Raw genomic sequence first — 21,296 nt, 5'->3', positions numbered from 1 at the left:
TCTGCAATTTCTGTTGCGAATTTCAGATGGTAGAGTCAGAATTTGGAGTAAATAGCATGAAAGCCTGCCTTGTATTAGCAGTTCAGACTGCTAATGGTGGTTTTTGGACCCTTTGGTACCAACTGAGCAATGTGTAAAAACCACAGCCAGACAGTTTCGATGTCGACCATGTCCATCCCTTTATGAGCACAGTGTACCCATTGTCTGATGGCTGCTTCCAACTGGGAAACACGCCATGTCACAAAGTTCACATCATATCAAACATGACAGTGACATCACAAGTCAAATGTCACCAGATCTCAGTCCAATAGAGCACCTTTAGGATGTGGCATAGGGTAAATTCACATCATGGATGTGCAGCTCAGAAATCTGCAGCAACTGTGTGACGCTGTCGTGTCAGTATGGACCAAAATAGAGGTTTCCAGCACCACGTTGAGTCTATGCCACAAAGAAATCAAGACACTCTCAAAGCAAAAGATTCTCACAGATCTAAAGGTAACCAAGATCTTTCAGTCTGACGGTGAAAAAACTAAACTGGAGCTTGGTGACATTTATGGGTACATAGAAAGTTAAGTTCCCATGAAGGTAAAAACAAACAAAAACAAAAGGAAACAAAAACCCCCACAGACCTATCTAAACATGTTTTATCTCATCTCATCTAATCTGTAGTCTGAAGTCACGTCATCAAGAAAAACAACCCTCCCCTTAGCTGTTATATATCTCACATTTCTGCCTCTCAGATTCGACACAGCGACTTCTACCACTTTTTTTCTCTTTATTCTGCATTGTAAAGCCCATAAGTGGTAAAACAATGGCTTTAAGATGGATAATTAATATTTATTTGACTTTAGGCATAGTGGCGCGGGACACGTGAGTGAAGAATTCAAAAGGAAATGACTTGCTTCTCTGCAGTGGTCTGGCTGTGAGATGTAATTACTTCAAAGCAGAGGGAAGCTTTGAACTGTGAATAATTAATTCAGGCAAGCAGAACCAGGGTGTCTTTATTAAGTACTCTGTTCTTGCTTGAACAACTATCAAACAAATGTAATTTGACCTTCCCGGAGAAATCCTCCAGAGAATCAAGCCATCCAAGCAACTAATCCACTTTTGCTTCGTCAATGAGCCCATATTGCTCTGAACGCTGCGAGGTTTTAACTCTTTATTCTCTTTTTTTTTTTTTCAGTTTTCAAGTTTTCATGTCACAACAGTGACATTTGGATGCTTTGAAATGCCCTCAGGCTTGTTGTGCTGCTGTAACAATAGGCACCAAGGTACTGTGTCAGCGAACTGCAGAGGTTTTGTTTTCCAGGCAAACAAAAGATCCACTCAACTTGTCACAGGCCACAAAGAGCTGCTTGTTTTTTTGTTCTGAGAGCCACTAAAGCTGTTGAAGTTTGTACTGCTCCACGGCATTATTGTGCACAAATGACACAACAAAAATCACGTTTAAACATGGATTGCCATGTAAAAAGGGGTGATGCTTCAAACAGCAGTCTGCAGCCTACATGTTGATTAGAAGCTCTTTACGCATGAGCTAAAGTTTCCTCTTAATCACTCCTCCGTGAAGCAAAGAGGCAGCTGTGATTTGCTGCTGTCTTCAGATCTTCAGATGCTCTAATGTATTTTTGCTTGTGCTGAACAGATGACGGAAAAGTCGCAGTGAATGTCCACGTGAGTGCCGCTCACGCTGTTAAAAATACCTTCTTTATTTTCACACTCATCAGACTCAGTGGGACTCGTCCACATGTCAGCAGGGCTGATTTTCAAGTGACCGAATGAGCTCATTTGTGACCCCAGCCGCATATTTATATGCACCGCTGATGATTATTCATGATGATGGTTCCTCCTATAAATTTACAGCCACTGGACTATTGGTGCAGAAACTGTAATTGCTGTGGGGTCACATGTCGATGGATGACTTGGGGTTCAGCCTCTTGCCTTGAAACACAGTCAGGGATTGAAGCGTCAACCTTCCGACCGAGCCCCACTCTACGTCCAGAGCCACAGCTGCACTTTTTCTTTCGCTTTCAGTATACAAATCATTAAAAACCATGATTGGAATACTTACCGAGCATTTTAGATTATTCCTGTCTGAAATAAAAGTAGTTTAAAAAAACACATGATTATACTTAACTGGTAAATGGCTACTTATATAAATTACAAGTACTGGTCTACGGCTTTCTACTCAATTTGAGCACTCAAAAAGCTTTCTACTACAATCACCCAGTCACACACACATATTTATACAGCACTCTTATCTATGACTAAGTGCTTTTATCTAGCATTCACACGCACTAACTCCAGTGGAAGCATTGGGGGCAATTCAGGGTTTAGTATCTGACCCAAAGATACTTCAGCACAGGAGTCGGAGATTGATCGTCCAAACTTCCAACTGGTAAACGATCGTAACTACTATATTTACTCATTTATTACAGTAGATAAAGTATTTATCTTATCTTATAAATGACCCCAATAGATAATAATAGATTGGTCACTTGAGGTTTCAGTTGTGAATGAAGGTTGGCCTTTATTTTGTAAAGAGTTTCAGGCTATGTTTTGTCCACAGCGTAGGAGGGTTTATGAGAGAAGATGGCGACTCTCCACGTTAAGGAAGAAATCCTGGATTGTATTACTCTCTCTGACAACTGAGTGCAATGATTACAAAGAGGCCCACATGCCAAATTAGTGCTGGAAACAAAAACAGCCTGCAGACTACGAATAATGATTCTTTGTAACTGCAATGATTTGACTTTTAAACTCTTTCGTTTTACAGTGAATGTTAATTTGGATTCATTTATTATTGTAAATTTCACGTGGTAGCCTGATGGGAGGACAGTGCAGTGTTTCCCACAGCTCCTACATTAGAAGTTGTACACTTTTAATTGCACAGCTTGAGATGAGGTTGTAAATAATTTGCAGAAAACAAATATTTGAAGTAGCCTTTTAACATAATGTAATCCCTGAAGACTGCCAGCTACACCGCCACACCAGAGAGTTCAGTTTACTGAATTTATGTCACTGCCTCAGCTCACGTCCGGTCTGACTTATCAAGCCTCGATGGTCAGCGTGGAGCAGCGTTGGATTTTCTCTACATTCCAGCATCCAGAGGGTGGAAACTCGCAGACGGTGTGTTTTCAGTGCGCGCTGCTGAGCTTTGCAAAACATCACGATTTCAGATTGTTTCTTTTCTATTTGTGGAAAAAGGAAGAAAAAGAACAGCAAGCAAACATGACAAGGTGGCCAGCAGCACACAGAAGGCTGCAGAAAATAAACACTGTGATACCGAACCAGGCAGTTCAGATGGAAATAAGCCGAATACACACACACACACACACACACACACACACACACACACACACACACACACAGAAGGGTTATATTTGCCATCAGCTAAAAGGGCCACATTTATCAGCCTGATTAAAACAGGCTCAACACAAACTGCTGTGTCACGAGAAAGTTGCCTCTACATCTGACATATGATGAAGACTACACATCTTTTTGACAAAATGAACATTTTCATTTGCCTCATGGAGTGAATGTGCACAAGCTGTCTTCAGTCCATTGTAGAGGTAGCAGGACTCTTGCATCACCTCTCTCATTATGGTGGTCTGGATGGAGTTTCCCACAGGAAAATGGATACATCCTGAGACGGCTGCCCTACTTCTCTCTCTCCTCCATCTGGTTTCCATCAGAAGCTGCTGGGGCTGCGAAGGTTTCTCCCAGAGGACACCACCTCTCTGATTTTTTTTTTTTTTTGGTTGTTCTCTTTCAACTGTCTCTGTCCATTACCTTCAAGTTCTGATTAAAACCAAATTTCTGCTACACTCTGACAAACTGAAGTAAAAAAAAAAGAAAAAGAAAAGAAAAATTGTTTTAAATAAGAGGGCACTTCAAAATTAAAGATGGGTATGGATATTATGGTCAATTTGAAGGCTTTTGGGAGTTCAGTGCAGTGCACACGCACACTGATGGCTAAACCACACCCACTTGAGTTTTGGCTGCGAGATGAGCAGTGGGGCCACAGGGTTAAACCTCCTGCTCTTCATCCAGCAGTATTTTCCACCCTGACCACTGGAAAGACATTAAAATTCAAGGCTATGATCTCCTCGTTTGAGTCAGGTTCAAATCCTCACTTCTGCATTTTGGATGAGTTGGTTCATGTTAATGATTTTTGACTGCAGCAGGATCGGGAGAGGTGCCCAGCAGTGAGATAAAAAGGAGACTTACATGACCTCTAAATCCACACGGGCTAAAGGGGACTTGATTTTTTTTGTTTGTTTGTTTTTTTAATGCTCGTCAGTTGCACTGCTTCCTATAAGTCAACAGGCAAAGTTGCTCAGATTCACTGTGAGTAAGAGTGAGTCAGTAAACATCCAGAGACAAGAGGCTCTCTTGTTCAATTTCCCCCTGAGGAGTGAAAATGTATCCAAGAAAGTGAGCGGCTGTAAGTGCTTCATTTATCTATGCTGAGCAGGACTGGCTGTACTTTTTTTCAGTCCCTCTCTGAACATGATCTTCAGCATAAGGCTGGTGGAAAGGGAAGGTTTTCAAACCACTTCAAGTGCAGGCCTGGAGTCAGCTCTAACAGTGGTTACTGAGCCTCCCTCAGCCTGCCTGTTTGCTTAACGAGCTCTCTTGTTTAAACAATTTCTTTGCACTGATACTATCCAAAAATGATTACTTCTATTAGTAACACAGAAAAGCTACATATGAAATGTAAGTGGTTGCATCTTTTTGGACACATGGAGATAACTTGATAAGGTTATTTTGATCATGCTTCTTTCAGCAGCATCCTCTGCATCTCTGTAAGCCGGAGCTTAGGTGCTCATAGCTGAACATCAGAACACGCACACAGGATTTGTTAACCGGTGACGCAGCACACACCATCGCAATACTTTGGAAATGAGCAAATGAGCTGACTGCTTCACTGCACTGTAATTATGTCCACATGATTGAGCCTGTGGATTATCCTGCTTGGCTGGGACTGCACTGTTTCCTGAACTACAGCTAGATATACTTTGGTGACCTTTTCAAAAGTGGACAGCTCACGCAGTGGACACGATTCCTTGCTTTTCTTAACACTGCTATTCTTACACTTTCTATTCAGGTAGCCGGCTGTAACAGGTTGAAGGAGGAAGATGGTGTGTATAAGATGGTGTAACTGACTAGTTTGTTTGATTAACAGGAGCCAATGTTCAGACTGAACCTTGTTTGTTCTGAAAAACATTTGTTTTTTCTGTACACTGAGGAATGGATTAGGCGGCACTTTGTGGTGTAGAGACTGAAATCTAAGCAGCAGGTATTGACATGATTTAGCATATTAATTCTGCATAGCAGTCATTTAATCTGTCCCAAAAATACCTTTGGGAGTCTGATCAAATCAACCTTTTTTATTCTGAAGTGGACTGTGATGTACTCAAGCCTTTAACAGGAGTGCCCTCTAGTGACAAATATAAGCAACTACATGTAAAAGTTTCAAAAGATCTTAATAAAGTGGACAGTGCCTGCGTTGTGCCAAAAAACCACAAGCATTGTCCCAAAAATTTATTTTTTGTTTTTTATTTATTGTTCTTTCTGTCATTTTGAGTCATTTTGAGCCAGAAATTAGCACCGTCAAAACTACTTTATCTTGAAAAAGACATTAGAAATGTCTTTTTCAAGCTAGATCTGGTGAAGAGGGTGACAGGAAATAGGATCACAGTGCTATATAAAATATTTTAAGTGGCCAATGACAAGATTGATTATAATGTAGGTTACTACTTGCAAAGCAGGTCATTTCTTTATTTTTTATCTAATCCCGTCATGAATCCTGTTCATTACAGTCTATTTATGAGTATAAGTAAAGAAATTATACATAAAACACATAGAAACATCAGAAATCACTTTTTTGCACAACATGTTAAGACACAACACAACAAGTAAGTGCAATGCCAAATACAGCTTGTCCTGAATAACACAAGCTCACAATGCTCTGCAAGCTTGAATCATCTATTAGCTCACTCGAAGGCTCCAGGAATCATTACAGATGCCTGGAAGAGGATTATGAACAAACCTATTAACGGGTTCATCTGTCTGACTGCATTTCATTATGCATGGCCAGGTTGTTATATGTAACCATGCAACAGATGTCCAGCTGCTTTAAGCTTTTTATCAGTTGAGCCCACTGATCACACCGCACTAACACAGTCTGTCAACATGTGGGGAGTTTATAACCACTGCCACTACCCCTCTTTAGTATTGTACCATAATAATTGTAATAATAATACTAATTCCAGTATTAATCAAACTTTTATAGCTTTATTTTAATCATTGTAATTCAAGAAACTTGAAAAAAGGGAAACAATAGTTTAATTAAATACTGAGTTCACAGAGCAGTCAACCAGAAAGTCCAAAATAAAGCTCATAAACCGCATCTACTTTCTGTAAGATGGACGGTCATATGTACTTAATCTGTGCCAGTTTAGGCTTCGCCATGTGAGGATGAATACGCCAGGAGTATCCACAGCGAGGATACAGCATGATGAACAGTACACGGTGAATTTACAGAGCTTTTATTTTGCTAGAGCTTGTTCACAGATTGTGTCAAGTTGTTATAGATTAGATATCGTGGTTAGACCTTTCCAGAGTGATGAAGAACCTGATCAGGCTCATGTTGTACCTGTCTTTGAAGATGATGGTTTCGACTCTGAGCTCTGTGCAGCATCAAAAGTTAACGTGGGGGTCACACTTTTTCGGGGCATCAGGTCTCAGATTCACTTTCTTTGGGTTTGGACCTGTGATTGATGGACATGTGGCATTAATCTACCATTTATGACAAAGAAGTCCTTAGTTTTTCCCGAAAATAATCTTACAACCAAACAGTAAGTTAGATTGTGTACACTCCTACCATAGAAGGCTTGAATTCCTTAAATATGTAAGAAGTTTTTAATCAAATGTGCAAAATACCCCCCAAATTTTGTTTACCAAAATTATAATAATAATTAAAAAAACATGACTTCATTCATCAATAATCAAACTTTATTTGAATTAATTAAAAAACTGAGAAAAGTCAAAGGAAGCACAAAAACTGTTCGGTCAAATACTGAGTTCACAAAGCGTTCAAAGAAAAAAGAAGATCCTGATATCCAAAATAAAAGTCGGGACAAATATATTGTTGTAAAATAAATATGAGAAAACATTTCTATAGAATTTTCCAGCATTCTGTGTCCAGCACTATAGTTAAAATACAAATCTCTATAAAGTTGAGTTCTTCCTTCTAAGCTCTGAAGTTTCCCTGCTCATACACTGGGCTGTCTTTCCACATTTTATTGTGATATGTATTAATGTGCATAGTTTGTATCTTATTTCTCAAAGCCTGCTTTAATAGAAATCAATATAAGTCGTCGCTGGATCCTGTGGTCCGTCTCATCAGCAGTTGAGAATGGAGTTGGCTCTTTGGATGCGAAAAACCTTCTTTGAGTTGTAACTGTACTCATACTGCAGGTGTTCATGGAAGAAATACAAGTATCCTGTAACACAGAGATCAGTGTTAGTACTGGTGGATAAAAATCATACCTTTGGATACTTCTTCTACTTAGAGTGTGACTTTATAATACCATAGTGATAAGCAGCAGCGTCGACCTCATCCTCTATTCCAGGAAAGTCATCCTCAATGGATCGTGGGTAGCCACTGTCCATGGTTTCTGTTGTTTCATCATAGCTGTGGGTGACACATAACCATTTAGTCATTCAGCACTGTTGAGTCTGATCTCTGACAATGCTGCAGTGTGACCATTACAATCACTCCTATGTCTCCACATACCTCCAGTAGTCTTCATCGGTGAACAGCAGAGTTTTCCCAGTGTCTTTGATGTGCACGGCTGCATCTATTTTCCTGACACTCTTGGGAAGACCAAGTTTATGAATGTATTTTGGGTAACCATCCACAAGGTTGTATCCATTCAAAGCCCACATTCGGATCCCTGGTGAAACGTGGAATAGGTTTACAATGTACACGCACTCTACAGTTTATTAAAGAAACAACCAGAACGTGTAAACTACTCACCACTAAATATGATGACCAAATCCTTCTCTGGGTTCTCATAAGCTGCATCTACTTTGTTGGGAATAGATGGCCATGTGGACTTAATCAGAGTCAATTCAGGCTCCACCATCTGAGGATGTATGCGCCAGTAGTATCTGAAATGAGGTGTGAAAAAACAGCACGATGAACAGTACAGAATTTACAGAGCTTTTATTTTGGTAGAACTTGGGTAGAAAATGTAACTCTTTTTCATAGATCGTGTCAAGTGGTTATAGATTAGATATCGTGGTTAGACCTTTCCAGAGTGATGAAGAACCTGATCAGGCTCATGTTGTACCTGTCTTTGAAGATGATGGTTTCTCCTCTGAGCTCTGTGACAGCATCAAAAGTTAGCTCGGGGTCACACTTTTTCGGGGCGTCGGGCCTTGGTTTCACTTTCTTCGGATTTGGGTTTGGACCTGTGGTTGATGGACATGTGACATTAATCTGCTGTTGATGACAACCAGTCCTCAGTTTTCCATAAATTAAGCTTACAGGCAAACAGTACAGTACTCCTACCATAGAGGGCTTGAATTCCTTCAATGTCATCTTCAGCCAGCGGGTAGCCTGTAGTATAGGTGTAGATGGGATACATCAGTGCGCCTGGGTCTGTGGAATGGGACATTCCTAGGGCGTGGCCCAACTCATGGGCTGCCACTATAAACAGGTTGTAAGCTGAAAGAAAAAGATGTTGAATTCAAAATATTGTTGGATAATAGTAATTATCACTAGAAAAAAGTTTAGATATTGCTCAATATTCTTGCGGATAATTCTTACCCGATGAATCTTTGGTCCACTGTTCATCCTCATCAAAGTGAGTGTCTCCTCCAATGCCTTGGCCAGGAGGGTAGGCATGAGCCAGCAGTCCACCAGGCCCATCAAATGGGTTGTAATCTCCATGCTCTTCAGAATAAAGGGTAGACATTGAGCAGAAATGCACCACAGCAACCCTTCAACACTTGCATTCAATTCAATTGTAATATATCAAAATTCAATCAATAGTTTGTGTACCTTTTGATCCAAAGCTGATCATAATGTCTGCATTGCCCTCGTAAAGCTTCTTAAAAGTCAGAGGAGTAACGTCAGCCCAAACGTTGAGAGCCCTGCGGATGGCTTTGTCTACATCTGCTTTCTTCAGATCTGGTGTGTAATTCACTATCCTGAAACATCAGAGGATATGAGACAGGGGAAAGCTGGTGAATAAATTACACTTGAGCAAAAATACTTGCGTCACCTCTTACATTGTAGCACCTAAATGCATACCTGAATGTGACGTTGTTATTTTCCCATTTGAGGTGTCGAGGGAAGTGATTGTACTCCCCAATGTCCGGAACGCCACATCTGGGCTCCTTCATCACTGCTAAAGTATTGTCATCTAGATTCCCTGTGACCTTTACAAGTAAAAGAGATAGTGGAGAATATGTCATGTGAGTACATATATCGTTTCGATTAACACTTTTGTTATTGTGAGCAGCTGAAAAGAAGCTGGATTCCCTGCAGGGATTCCCTGCAGGGATTCCCTGCGGGGTTCACCATTCAAAAGTTGAATATTATCATGATAATATTCAACTTTTGAATGGTGAACTTTTAATACGGAATATACTTTTTTCATTTCTTTGGAAATTACTGGTTATATTTTTGAGTACCTCCAGTTTGAAGAATTTCTGCATTTCCTTGATCTTGGCTTGAAGGAAATTTGACGACGTCCGACTACCTTGGAGACCACTTGGAAGGCCATAGAATCGACGAAGGTATTTCTGTTTGATACAGAACAAAAAACTGTGATATGAAGCTCATTTAAAAATCAGAAAAGCTCCAGACTCATGATTCATGCTCATTGCAACAAAAACCCCCAGATAAAACAGAAAAAAACCAGAAGCCAGTTGAAGGCTAGATAATGACTGAATAAGAGCTCTTACCTCAGCTAAAAGCTGCTTGTCAATGTCTTCAGATGACAGAGGCTTAGCAGAGGACTGGGCGGCCAGCGCCAGCAGCAGCACCACAGCGATCATACTTGTTGGCTCACAGTCGTTTACTGTGGCAAAGAAGCTCAGAGGGGTATTTATACTGTGTTGAGACCACTTTTTTCCCCCAGCGGTTCCATGTGATTCATGTGAAAGCACCTAGCAACTTCCTCCTTTGCCTGCTGAGAATGTGCTTGGGTCCGTAAAACTGCAGAGATTGTGGTTTGAATCTCCTTTGAACTCATAGTTTGATAACACATGTTCTATTTCCTGAATGACCACTACCCAAGACGTTTGGAAATCAATTTACATGGAAATGTCTGTGCGTCAAAATTATGCAATCATGTGTTTGTTTTTCTCAAATGTGAGACATTTTGAAGAGATGCATTTTTTTGGCAGAAAATACTGTCAGCCTCATTTTTATAAATACATCACGTCAGTTGTTATTTTCTGTACATCTTCTTCTTAGGATACAGTAGATGACATATAAGTGGCTGACTATAAACAACAGGGGATTTTGTGAATTGTGGCCTCATGATCGTCTGTGTCTTATTTTAGCTGCACTTGTTTTAGGATGCATGACTAACAAACATACAAAAAACAAAAGGATGTGATGAAAGCACAAACTTTTCAATTAAAATGTGATTTACATTTTATGTGACATCATGTGGTTGTGGGACGCAAATGTCCTGCATTTGCTTTGGTGAAATCAGCTCATTCAGATGGACAGTACTGTGCAAAAGTCCTAACCTACCCCTCGATTCTTTCATTTTCTAGGAAAATGGGAGATGGTAATATGTCTAAACACTTCTTGAAGGACATTAAAAGCTCTTGTTGGGATGTTGGCTGCCTTTTATTCTGTTCTTGTCAAGAATCCCACACTGATTCAATAATGTTATGATTCAATAACATCCAGGCTCTGGGGAGGCGAGTCCGTGACTGACAGTTATGTGTTTTTCCATCCAGGCATGCTTTTACTGTATTGACAGTGTGGATAGGCTCATTGTGGTGCTTAATAAATTAAACCATGCCAACCAGACACTTTCTTAATGATATTGCATGCCATTGTGTGGATCAAAATCAGACTGTCTGTATTCATAATTCCATCAATTTTGACCGGATCTCCCATGACCCTGCCTGAAATGTAGCAACAAACCATGATAAAGCCTCCAACGGGTTTTTGTAGATGGCTGTAGAGACTCGCTGTTGGACCTCTTTCTTGACCTCCTCCATACATATTGACAATAATTGGACCAAAATCTGAATCTTTCATACTTAGATTCATCACTCACGTTCTTCGTTGCCTGACTTTCAAATACTATTCATCTGCTGTCAGTTGTTTTTGTTTTGTTTTTTAGACTAACAATTTGTTCTTTTTCTGTCCTCTGCATGTCCAGTTTCCTTTGAGGACACACCCGACACCATATAGAGATATGCCAGGTTTTGGGCTATTAGTAAGTTAGCTGGTCCAAAAAATGCTATTTAATGCCCGTCAAACTCTGTTATCTTGGGAATTTTTCATGTATTCAACAAAAGAAATGGCAACAAATGATGTGCCTTTGTGACAAAGTGGCTAAAGATCCCATTTTAAACTGTTCTTTTGCTAAGTTGTCTGTTGTGCTGAGTAAGGTAAATGTTTTATGTTTCTATGCTTTTACGCTTTTATGATTCATAGATCAGTGTTAGGTGGTTAAAAAAAAATTCCTCTGAAAATGGTCAGGTCCAAGAACTGGATAAGAAAAATAGAGTTGTAGATTCTCAGGAACTGCGTAGAGGATTTGGTCATAGCTGAGGTAAAAACGTTGCACATTAAAATTAGAATATTTTATTGTTATGATATATGAATAAATAGAATCACATAATTAAAGAGTCAAGATTATGAAGGTTTTATTATTCCTTTTATCATGAATACAACATTTATTGTAAGCTGACATTTTTAACCATTGCTCGAGGATTGCTCTGGGATCACATGCAGCTCTTTTCCCCATCTCCAGTTATGACAGTGCTTTACTGTAGCTATATATGGACCAGTCATGCCTAGGCGTGTATTTATTCTTTTTTTTTGTAATTTTGGATTTTATTTTGTTCCACTTTGTTGGTATTTTCATAATTAATTTCATTATTTACACTCTTAGTAATGCATAGAGGTTCATTTATACATCAGCAAACGTAGCAAATTTCAGTATAATGGGACCAATAGGACACGGTCTCTATGGGAACTTTCTAAACATTTAAAGTCACTCTGTGTAACTGTGTAAGCGGTCTCTAGCAGCATATGTAAAGTGATTAGACAGAAGAGAGATGTCCTTCCCACCCACTATGTTCAAATATGGTGGGGGAACATGGCCATTTCCACAAACAGCAAACCCACTTCTATTTATTTTATATACATTAATTATAAGTTAATGAGTAGGAATGGGTATCGTTTAGGTTTTATCCGATACCGGTGCCAAACCGGTACTTTTGAAACGGTGCCGGTGCTTAAACGGTGCTCAAACCGGTGCTTAAAGAATGAAGAACACACACTTTGTCCAAAAACCTCTCATGTTCAGCAGTTTTTTTTGTAAAAAGATAACAATGTTAGCCTTTTCTGCAGCTATAGGGCATATATGGTATCACTCTTGGCTGGAAGCAGTGCTTAAACAATGGAAAAAACACAAACTTTGTCCAAAAACCTCTCATGTTTAACTGTTTTCCACTTTTTCTTTGGTCATTTTAGCCTTTTTGGTCAGGGTGAAGGGAGTATCTGCCATCAAACAAGAAGACAGCAGCATGTAACTACGACATTGTTTGCTAGTTCACCTTACATGCATTAATGTAATAATGTGGTTAGCTTACTCAACGTAAATTACACACGAACAACATGAAGCTACTCACGCAGAGGAGAACGGCTGCTGCTGCCATCATCATCCGTCATCATTTCTGCTACACTGACAGGGCTAGGGGCCAAGACTCTCCTCTTCGGGTTTTTGGGGGATGTTGCTAACTCCGGGTCGATAACAGGCACCACACCCGCAGTAGATGTGCACGGTGTGAGGTCTCGCTGCAAGCTATCAAACACGGCGCATTTCTCGGCTTTAAAAAAACCCGCTATGCGTCGCCAGGTGTTTCATCAGATTTGAGGTGTTACCTCCTTTGACAGTATCACAGTATCAGCTTAAAGCACTTGTTGCAGGCTGCTGAGTTTGCATCTTTTGCTGTGAAGTACAGCCAGACTTTTGATCGCTTCGCCTTGGGCATTTTTAATCTGTAGCTCTGCTCTAAGGCTACGTTCACACTGCAGGTCTTAATGCTCAATTCCGATTTTTTGATCAAATCCGATTTTTTTGTCTGCTTGTTCACACTACACATAAAATGCGACATCAAACGCTCTCCAGTGTGAACGCTCAAAGCGGCCCGCATGCGCAAAAGAAGATGTCACACACAACTTGCTCTGTTTAGACCCAGAGCAAACAATGTTGTTTGACTGATGGCCCTTAATATAAAGACTTCGGACTTTATGTTTCCAGATTTTTGCTTTAAGTTATTTTGTTATTTACATAATAATGTAGATGACCTAATAATGATCCTTTTTGCTGTTTTAGAGGAGCGGTGCTTCAAAGGATAGTTGCAGATTTCTGTCAGAATCTGCAGAAAATACAGTAAAAATAAAATGTTCACATTTCTCCAACGTTGTCTTCCCAACAGTTTCACCGGATGGTAGGAAATCGTTCGCGATGTCCTATCGGGCGCTTCTCCGGTGCTGATAATTGGCGTCTGTCTTGTGTCAGTGACGTAAAAGACGGATTTAATGCGACTTGACCGTTCACACAGCAGTCGCTTTCTAAAACATCGGATACGTATCGGATTCAGTACCACATACGAAAGTGACCCAGATCGGATTTGAAAATATCGGATTTGTGCCGTTCACACTGTCATACCAAGATCGGATACGGGTGGCATAGGGGCGAAAAAATCGGATTTGATGCGCTTTCGCCTGCAGTGTGAACGTAACCTAAAAGAACGTACGTACCTGGCCCCGCCTACTATCCTCGGAAACGTAAAATGATTGGCTAGAATTGGCTCAGGAAAAAAAAAGCACCGAAATAAAGCACCGAAATGTGCGCTGCTTTTCGGTCTGGTTACTACCGTTTAGCATCGGACACCGGTACCCATCCCTATTAATGAGGATGCATAAGTTTGTTGAAAGATGTAATTACATGCTATTCTATGTATATTTCTTAGCATAGCATGGCTTTCTTTCTGTTAAATAACATCTAAACATTACAGACTGTACCTTTAAAGTACCTAAAGGTCCTCAAGGAAAGTACAGACATGCTGGCTATTAGCCTACTATTACTCCATCCCGCTAGTGTCAATGAGGAGTAACAAAGCTTTGTAATTATTTGCTCCTTGTGCAACAGTGGAATTCTTTAGGCAATGAAAACAGACCACTCACTCTCCAAACTGAGAAACAGCTGCACTATCCGAAAACAAATGAATAAAAATTAAGACGGACCAGTCCATATGGGCATAAAAAGTTTATTTTAGACTTAAGCATGAAGAATTGTGTTCAAATAAAATTGCTGCCAAAGTTTTATCAAGATAATTAAGCAATTTTGTAACTCCAGTTATTAGCAAACATACTTTTGGAAATGATCTTCTATTAATTTCTAGTAACAATGTTTCGGTAGATGCATCAAGTTTTGCATTTAAACTGCTGCACTGTTGGACAAAACCAAGTCTTAGAGACTGTTTTACTGTAAGAAGTTCAGGTTTTAAATGATCATTGCAGTAACAGTTTATGTACCTCCTGATTTTTTTTTTTTTTTTTTATTTTCTTGTGTATAATCTCCCACCTTTGTCTTAAAAGAAGAAAAACATAAAACAAACAGGAATTGTTGCCTGGACTACATACATACTACAGGCCATCTGTATTTCATTTGTGATATCTTGCGACCACACAACAGCATCCATATTTGGAGTAGCATCATGGCTTTTAGACAGCGGTTGAGTCCTCCTGACTCATTTTAGGGGAAGTAGGCAGTTAGGGGGATTTTTGGTGTATTTTAAAAAGGATATGAACAAACACAAAACATACACTGACACACACTTAAGGTAGACATCACTGATCAGTGCTGTGACCCATTTTTTTTAACATAAAAAATGGTCCTGGTCTAAGATGTAAATCTGTTAAATCCAAATAGACAGCTCATTAAATAATTTAATGTTATTCCTATCATATTGTCCTAACCTTTCACCCAGATTTCAGCAAAACAGGAGATGTATTTACTGGACTCTTAAAGCACACTGTAGACCTACTGTATGACCATTTTAGACACTTTTCAGGTAGTGGAGCCTAACCCGGCTGTCTTAAGGGGAGAGGTGGAGTACACAGTACAGGTCAGCAGTCCTTTCCTGGCAAGCCACTTTCAAATTATGGAGAAACCATGAAATGATGACATCATACATTATTACTTTGCCCCCTTTGTAAAATGAAAAAAAAAAATGAAATAAATAAATAAAAGTGTACACTTCTTAAAGTAAACAACAGGATACAATACCAGGAATAATTAGCTCATCATTACAAAGCCGCAGTAGTAAAATGCAATGTAAACAACATTCCTGCAGCCAGTTTACTGCACAGTAAGCTATTTTTGATACCATTTCCACTACACTTTTATATACTTTTTATTTGCACTGTGGCATTATTAGTAATAATAAAAACAAATGTTACATATGAGAGTTAGCAAAAATATTGAGGAAATGTTAGAGAAAAGGAGAAAAAAGAGAAAGCACTTAGGAAAGAAATGAGAAATTAACTTTTTGTCTCATTATTCACTTTAAGAGTGATAAGTACGTCTAGGCTTCCCGAGTTTTTGTCAAAAACAGTTATTTTGGTCATTCCCATGTGTTCTGGGGAAAGATTTACCCAGTGACTGATGCATAACGATTGCTTCGATTTCTAGTTGTGTAGGATGCTTTTCTTGGCAGTTGCTAAGATAACCAGTGTTGGTTTCATGTGTTATGGTGGAAGTTCAAGTAAGGATAAACCAACAAGTACGTATATTGGCAAAGAGAGGGGATGTTGCTACCCGAGTAGCGCCTCTGTGTTATCTTAAGCAACAAGAGTGGAGATAGTTGGAGAGATGGGCTGTTTGTACTTATACAGTAAAAAAATAGATGTAACTAATTGTGAATGAGCCATAAATTGCGGTATTAAAAAAAGATTTGACAAATATTGAAATCAAGATGATTTTTATTAATAAAAAATATTAATATAATAAACCACTTTTCAAAATCTACCAAAAAGTTTTTCACAAGAGCAACAACTCAAAATCAAGTCAGAAAACCATCGAGTCTAAAAGAATCCTCGACCCAGTGTTTTTAGTTTGGGTTTCACTTTGGTTCTTTTGTAGTATTAGTGAGATAGTTTTGTCACTATTATGCCCTGTTTTGTAGTATGTTTGAATTCTAGTTTATCTTTGTTTGTGATCCTTTCTATGTCCTGTTCTATGCTTTGACCCCCTGTCTGTCAGGTCTCCCAGGACTCTGTTTTGTTACATTTGTTTGTTTTAGTCCAGGTCTCAGTGATAGTTACAATAGGATAGAATTGAATGGGATACAATAGGATAGCTCTTTATTGTCATTTTACATGTGCAATGAAAATTGTGAATAATGAAAGTTCCAGTTTTACTTCCTGTTTTATTTAGTCTTTCAGCTCATGTGCATTATATTCACTTTTGCCTCCCCTTATCTCATTAATTTGATTAATTAGATTGAGTTCAGCTCTGTTCTTTGTTCACTAATTACCTGGCTTATATCTGAGTCTCCTTCATGCTTTATGCTGTGTGCTTGTTTGTTGGTCTGTTGTCCTTTAGTCCTAGTTTTCATTCTTTTTTGCTCCTGACCTGCTGTAATTGTGTTTGTTAATCTGTGAGCTCCAACCCAATAAAACTCCGCTAATGAATTTATTTCTGTCTCCTGAGTCCTGGATCTGGGTCCACACTCTGCCTTCCTCACATGGGTCCAAGACAGAAGTGTCATGAGCTGTGGAGTGGAGGAATGTTAAGAACACAAGGCCAGACACTTCAGTCAAAACGAGTAAACTCAAAACATGTTTTTTATTTGGTTGACTCAAGCAAAGAATACAAAAATCAATTAAAGTGATTGTAAAATGCTCTGGGAGCCAGTACGAAGTGACAGAAAACAATCTGAGGCAGAAACTCCAGTATTAATATTAAATATGGGCTCATCCAGTGTGTTCAAACTTACAGTGAAACTCTGCGAAAGGTCAAGGAAGAACTGTTTTAATCATGTCTTTCATTTTTTTGTGTTAAGTCCATTACCTTTGTGTCTAAAAAATGCAGTGTAAAAATGTCTAACTGCCTGAAATCGCTTACGATTTATTAACTAATACATTGTTCATATACTGTACACGTGCTTCTCACTTTAGCTGAACGTCAGAAATTTTGACACTTGTCTTGTTTCCACAGAATTGCAGAATATGTCTCAAGGCCTACTCGTGAATATTTCAGAACCTCCTCCTTGCAACACCCTGTGAGCAACGTGACATTTGAAGTGTGAAGCAGCTCAAAAACATTTGTTACGACATACAAACTCAAGATGGCAAATATCCAGCGGCATGTGTGCTGACGAGCATCCGTGTCTCCATGATGTGTTTCTACAAAACCTGTGAAGAAAGGAGAAGTGTGATGAAACTTCATGTGAAATAAATCCCAGCATATAAACAGTACAGTAGCTCACAGCCAAAGTGTGGGAACTTTTTTGTGTGTGTTTTGATAGAGTCAGAAGCATTTTACTTTTAATGGTTTACAGTGGTAGAAACCATAGAACTATTGTTGCCAGTGTACTACATGAGCCTCTAAACACGTTTTAATTAGTGTTATAAACTTATGCATGGCATGATCTGTTACTCAACTATAACCAACTTGCATATGAGGTCACACTGTCAGCAGAAAATAATGATATGGGAAGCAGTTGAATTCACTTATTTGAAGAGAGAACAGCCATAGATATACTGCATGCCTTATTAGTACCATAGTGCCATTTGATCACCAGGATTGTCCTCCAGGATTTATCCAGCCTGAGGTTAGAATCAGAAACTTTGTTGTCATTATGCCAAAAGCACAACAAGATCACATGCAGTCCAATTCAGTGCAAAGAAAGTAATCTATCTATTTTATTAAACTTTTTATGTTTATGTGTGTGTGTGCTTGAGTCGTTATTGAATGCAAGGTTGTTCACAGCTTAAGAGTAAGATAGGAATGGAGGGAAATGCTAACAGTTCAGGATTCACATTAATGTTAGTCTGCTGTTATAAGAGAATTGCAAAATGAACATCAAATTCTGTGATATATTCATCACACAATATTACATAGTTTTCATCCACATTCAAAAATATACAAGAGATTAGTTAGCACATACTAATTAAGGAGGATGACCAACGGGGTTGGTCCGTCTGCAGCTGCACACTGACTGTTTTCCCAGCAGAGCATGTAGCAGCAGCTTTTTAAAATCATCTATTAATTTCCATAGGCTGCTCTGTAACATCTGTAATCTAAAAATGTGCGTTCTGTTCAGGGAAAAAAGGGGTCAACAACATGGAACAAGAGGAAGGTCTGATGTCCCACTTTTCCAGTAGCGCTTGAACGCAGCCTACATTTGTGGATCTGTTGGCGGCGTAAACCGGTTAAACCCCAGGTCGAAATATGACGTAATCTAGGTATCGCACATTTAATATTCTGCAAGTGAGCGAGATGGATGTCACAAATACTTTTGGACAGGCCTTTATAAAATAGTTTTACATGTTTTCAAACTGCTCTGTATTTGTGTGTAGATTAAAACGCATACTTTAATGAGTACTCAGAAACCACAAACCATGATGTGACTTGCGGGTCACATCGCCGTTTTGAGTTCAGTGTAGTCTGGAGTCAGAAAGACTACATTAAAAATAAAAACAGTACAAAAAAAAATAATTGTGTGGGAAGGAAATGCTCTACTGATGCAAATTTGTTTTATTTGCTTCCTCCTAATGAGCAGCAAAACAAACTGAGGAGGAGAGAAATCCCTCAAACAGGCCCAGGCCGAGTGGACAACGAAAGAGGCAAGAATTTCCATGTACTGTCAAAGTTAGCAGGAAGAAGCCAAATTCTCTGATGCTATTGGAGTTTTGGTAAATGTTTTGGTAAACCTTTATTTAATGAATATGTATTTTCGCTTGTGAATTACTTGTTGTTAATAAACTTTAAAGCAAACATATCCATAATTATTCACTGTATGTAGTCACCTCCAGTCTGAACAATGTCTGCATTTTCTTGATCTTGGCCTGAAGGCCTTCTACCTTACAGACCAATTGGAAGGACAACATCCTGCAGTTATTTGTTGCAGTTTCACATGTCTTCTGAGCAATCCCAGCCATTCTTCATCTTGAACCTCTTTAGGTCTTCCAGATTTGATGGTCTTCTGCCATGGACCTTGGGCATCAATTCACACCACAAATTTTTGATTCAAGTCAGGTCAGAGGAATCTCAACTGTGCAGGCCAGTCATTCACATTTGCTTTAGTTTCTAGAACTCACCAGGAGTGGTGTATGTTTTGGATTGCTGTGTTGGAAGACAAAGCAATGACCCAGACCCAGTTTTTCTGCTGTCTGCTTGAGGGTTTCTTTCAAAAAACTCTTTCCTCATGATTCTTTCCACCTTGACAAGATTCTCAGTTCCAGACACTCTGAAGTATCCGGCAGCGTAATTCTCCCACCGCCGTGCTTCACTGTGGGGACGCTGTTCTTTGGGTTGTACACCTCACCCTTTCTTTCTTCAAATGTAATCAGCGTTTCTGTGGCCAAAGAGATCTAGTTTTATCTCATGCATACTACAATGTATGCATAATCTTTCTCCAGGTTGTCTTTATCATACTTCAGTCTGACTTGAAGGTGTCTCTTTTATAGGAGTGGAGCTTTACGTGGTCTAAAAAACAGTCCATTCCTGTGGAGGGTTTAGTGATGGTCTTCTTTTAGACCACAATTCAAAACCCTCATTTTTAACTTAATGTTATAAACTTTGAGGACTACAAAGTTAAACTGTCTGACACAGGGCTAAGTCTGAGGTAGAAATGATAATAAAAATAGTAATAAATAAATGTTACATATGCGAGTTTGTAAAAAAAGAAAAAAGAAAAGGGATTTAAAGAAAATAAGGAAGAAAAAGTCAGGAATGAGAAATAACTTTTGTACAAATGTTCACTTTAAGAGTCAGATTTATGATAAATGAAGTCCAGGTTTCCCAAAATGAATGCATTTGTTTTCACAAACAGGTCACTGACATGTGGTATGAGGAAATATTTACCCAATTGTTGATGCTTACAGATTTTCTTGATCCTTTTTTGGCCGTTGCTACGCTAACCAGTGTGGGTTTTATGTGTTTTGGTGGAATTTCAAGGAAAGGATAAACCAACAAGTATGCATACTGGCAGCGAGAGGGGATGTTGCAACCCAAGGCTGAAGAGCACCTCTGTGTTACTCTATTTGTACTCATATGGTAACTGCTGTGTTGTTAAGACCAGTCACTGAAAGCTACGTATATGAGCTAATTATTTGGCCTTATGTTAGCTGTTAGTGAAAAAATAAAAAATAATCTGTTTTCAGGGGGCAAAATAGTTCCAGATTCACAGTAATGTTAATCTGATATTATCAGAGAATAGCAAATTGAGCATCAGTGTTCAAGTGTGAGATGCTTTCATCACACATTACATCCATTTACAAAATATACAAGAGGTTAGTTAGCACATACTCCCTTCAGAGGATGAGCCACAGAGTTGTGTAAGAAAACGTGTGAATTTAGGCAAAAAAAGTAAAAAAAAACAAAAAACACAGAACAAACAAAGAACATGAACACAGAAAAAGGTCTAGTCCCGCTTTTCTATTAGCGCATGCATGCGAAACTGTCAGCATGAACAGTCCCAAAACCCTGGGTACGGACATGATGCGATCTATCTGACACGTGTGTTTAATGTTCTGCAGGTGAACAAGAAGTACTTATAAAATAGTTTGTTAGCTTTACATGTGTTCAAAGTGAGTACGCAGTCGTGAGTACTCAATAGCAGAAATCGTTGCACACATGCGTAGATGTTAGTTTATAGTTGTGCATCATGTCACACTTATTTATAACCCTTTGAGACAAAATTAAACGTAGGCTGGAGTGAGAGGCTGCATCCTGTGTAAATGGAAATCAAGCAAAAAATAATTTGTGTGGCAGGAAAATTTATGTAAA

General features: G+C 39.1%; 1 protein-coding gene across 1 annotated transcript; it reads right to left on the bottom strand.

Annotated features, from left to right (window-relative positions):
* Positions 1–6,995: 6,995 nt before the first annotated feature.
* mmp13b (matrix metallopeptidase 13b) lies at positions 6,996–12,435 on the bottom strand. The gene is made up of 11 exons (XM_013269300.3): positions 9,982–12,435; positions 9,709–9,819; positions 9,326–9,453; positions 9,074–9,222; positions 8,840–8,965; positions 8,582–8,737; positions 8,361–8,481; positions 8,045–8,178; positions 7,802–7,961; positions 7,596–7,699; positions 6,996–7,508 (listed from the first exon to the last, which is right to left on the bottom strand). Exons 1-11 carry the CDS (start codon positions 10,072–10,074, stop codon positions 7,408–7,410), a joined length of 1,383 nt encoding a protein of 460 aa, XP_013124754.1. The 5' UTR covers positions 10,075–12,435; the 3' UTR covers positions 6,996–7,407.
* Positions 12,436–21,296: the final 8,861 nt, after the last annotated feature.

The sequence above is a fragment of the Oreochromis niloticus genome, linkage group LG14 (genome assembly GCF_001858045.2).
Source record: "Oreochromis niloticus isolate F11D_XX linkage group LG14, O_niloticus_UMD_NMBU, whole genome shotgun sequence".
In the NCBI taxonomy this organism is placed as follows: Eukaryota; Metazoa; Chordata; class Actinopteri; order Cichliformes; family Cichlidae; genus Oreochromis; species Oreochromis niloticus.
The sequence above is the reverse complement of the archived record's forward strand: the minus strand, read 5'-3'. Positions and strand labels throughout refer to the sequence as shown.

What these genes read in the sequence shown, in the direction of transcription:
- mmp13b (XM_013269300.3), bottom strand. Translation starts at nt 10,074, where the DNA reads ATGATCGCTGTGGTGCTGCTGCTGGCGCTGGCCGCCCAGTCCTCTGCT. An exon ending in GATCAGCTTTGGATCAAAAG is followed by an intron (nt 8,966 to 9,073) that starts GTACACAAACTA and finishes TTTATTCTGAAG; the next exon opens with AGCATGGAGATTACAACCCA. An exon ending in TTTGGTCATCATATTTAGTG is followed by an intron (nt 7,962 to 8,044) that starts GTGAGTAGTTTA and finishes ACGTTTCACCAG; the next exon opens with GGATCCGAATGTGGGCTTTG.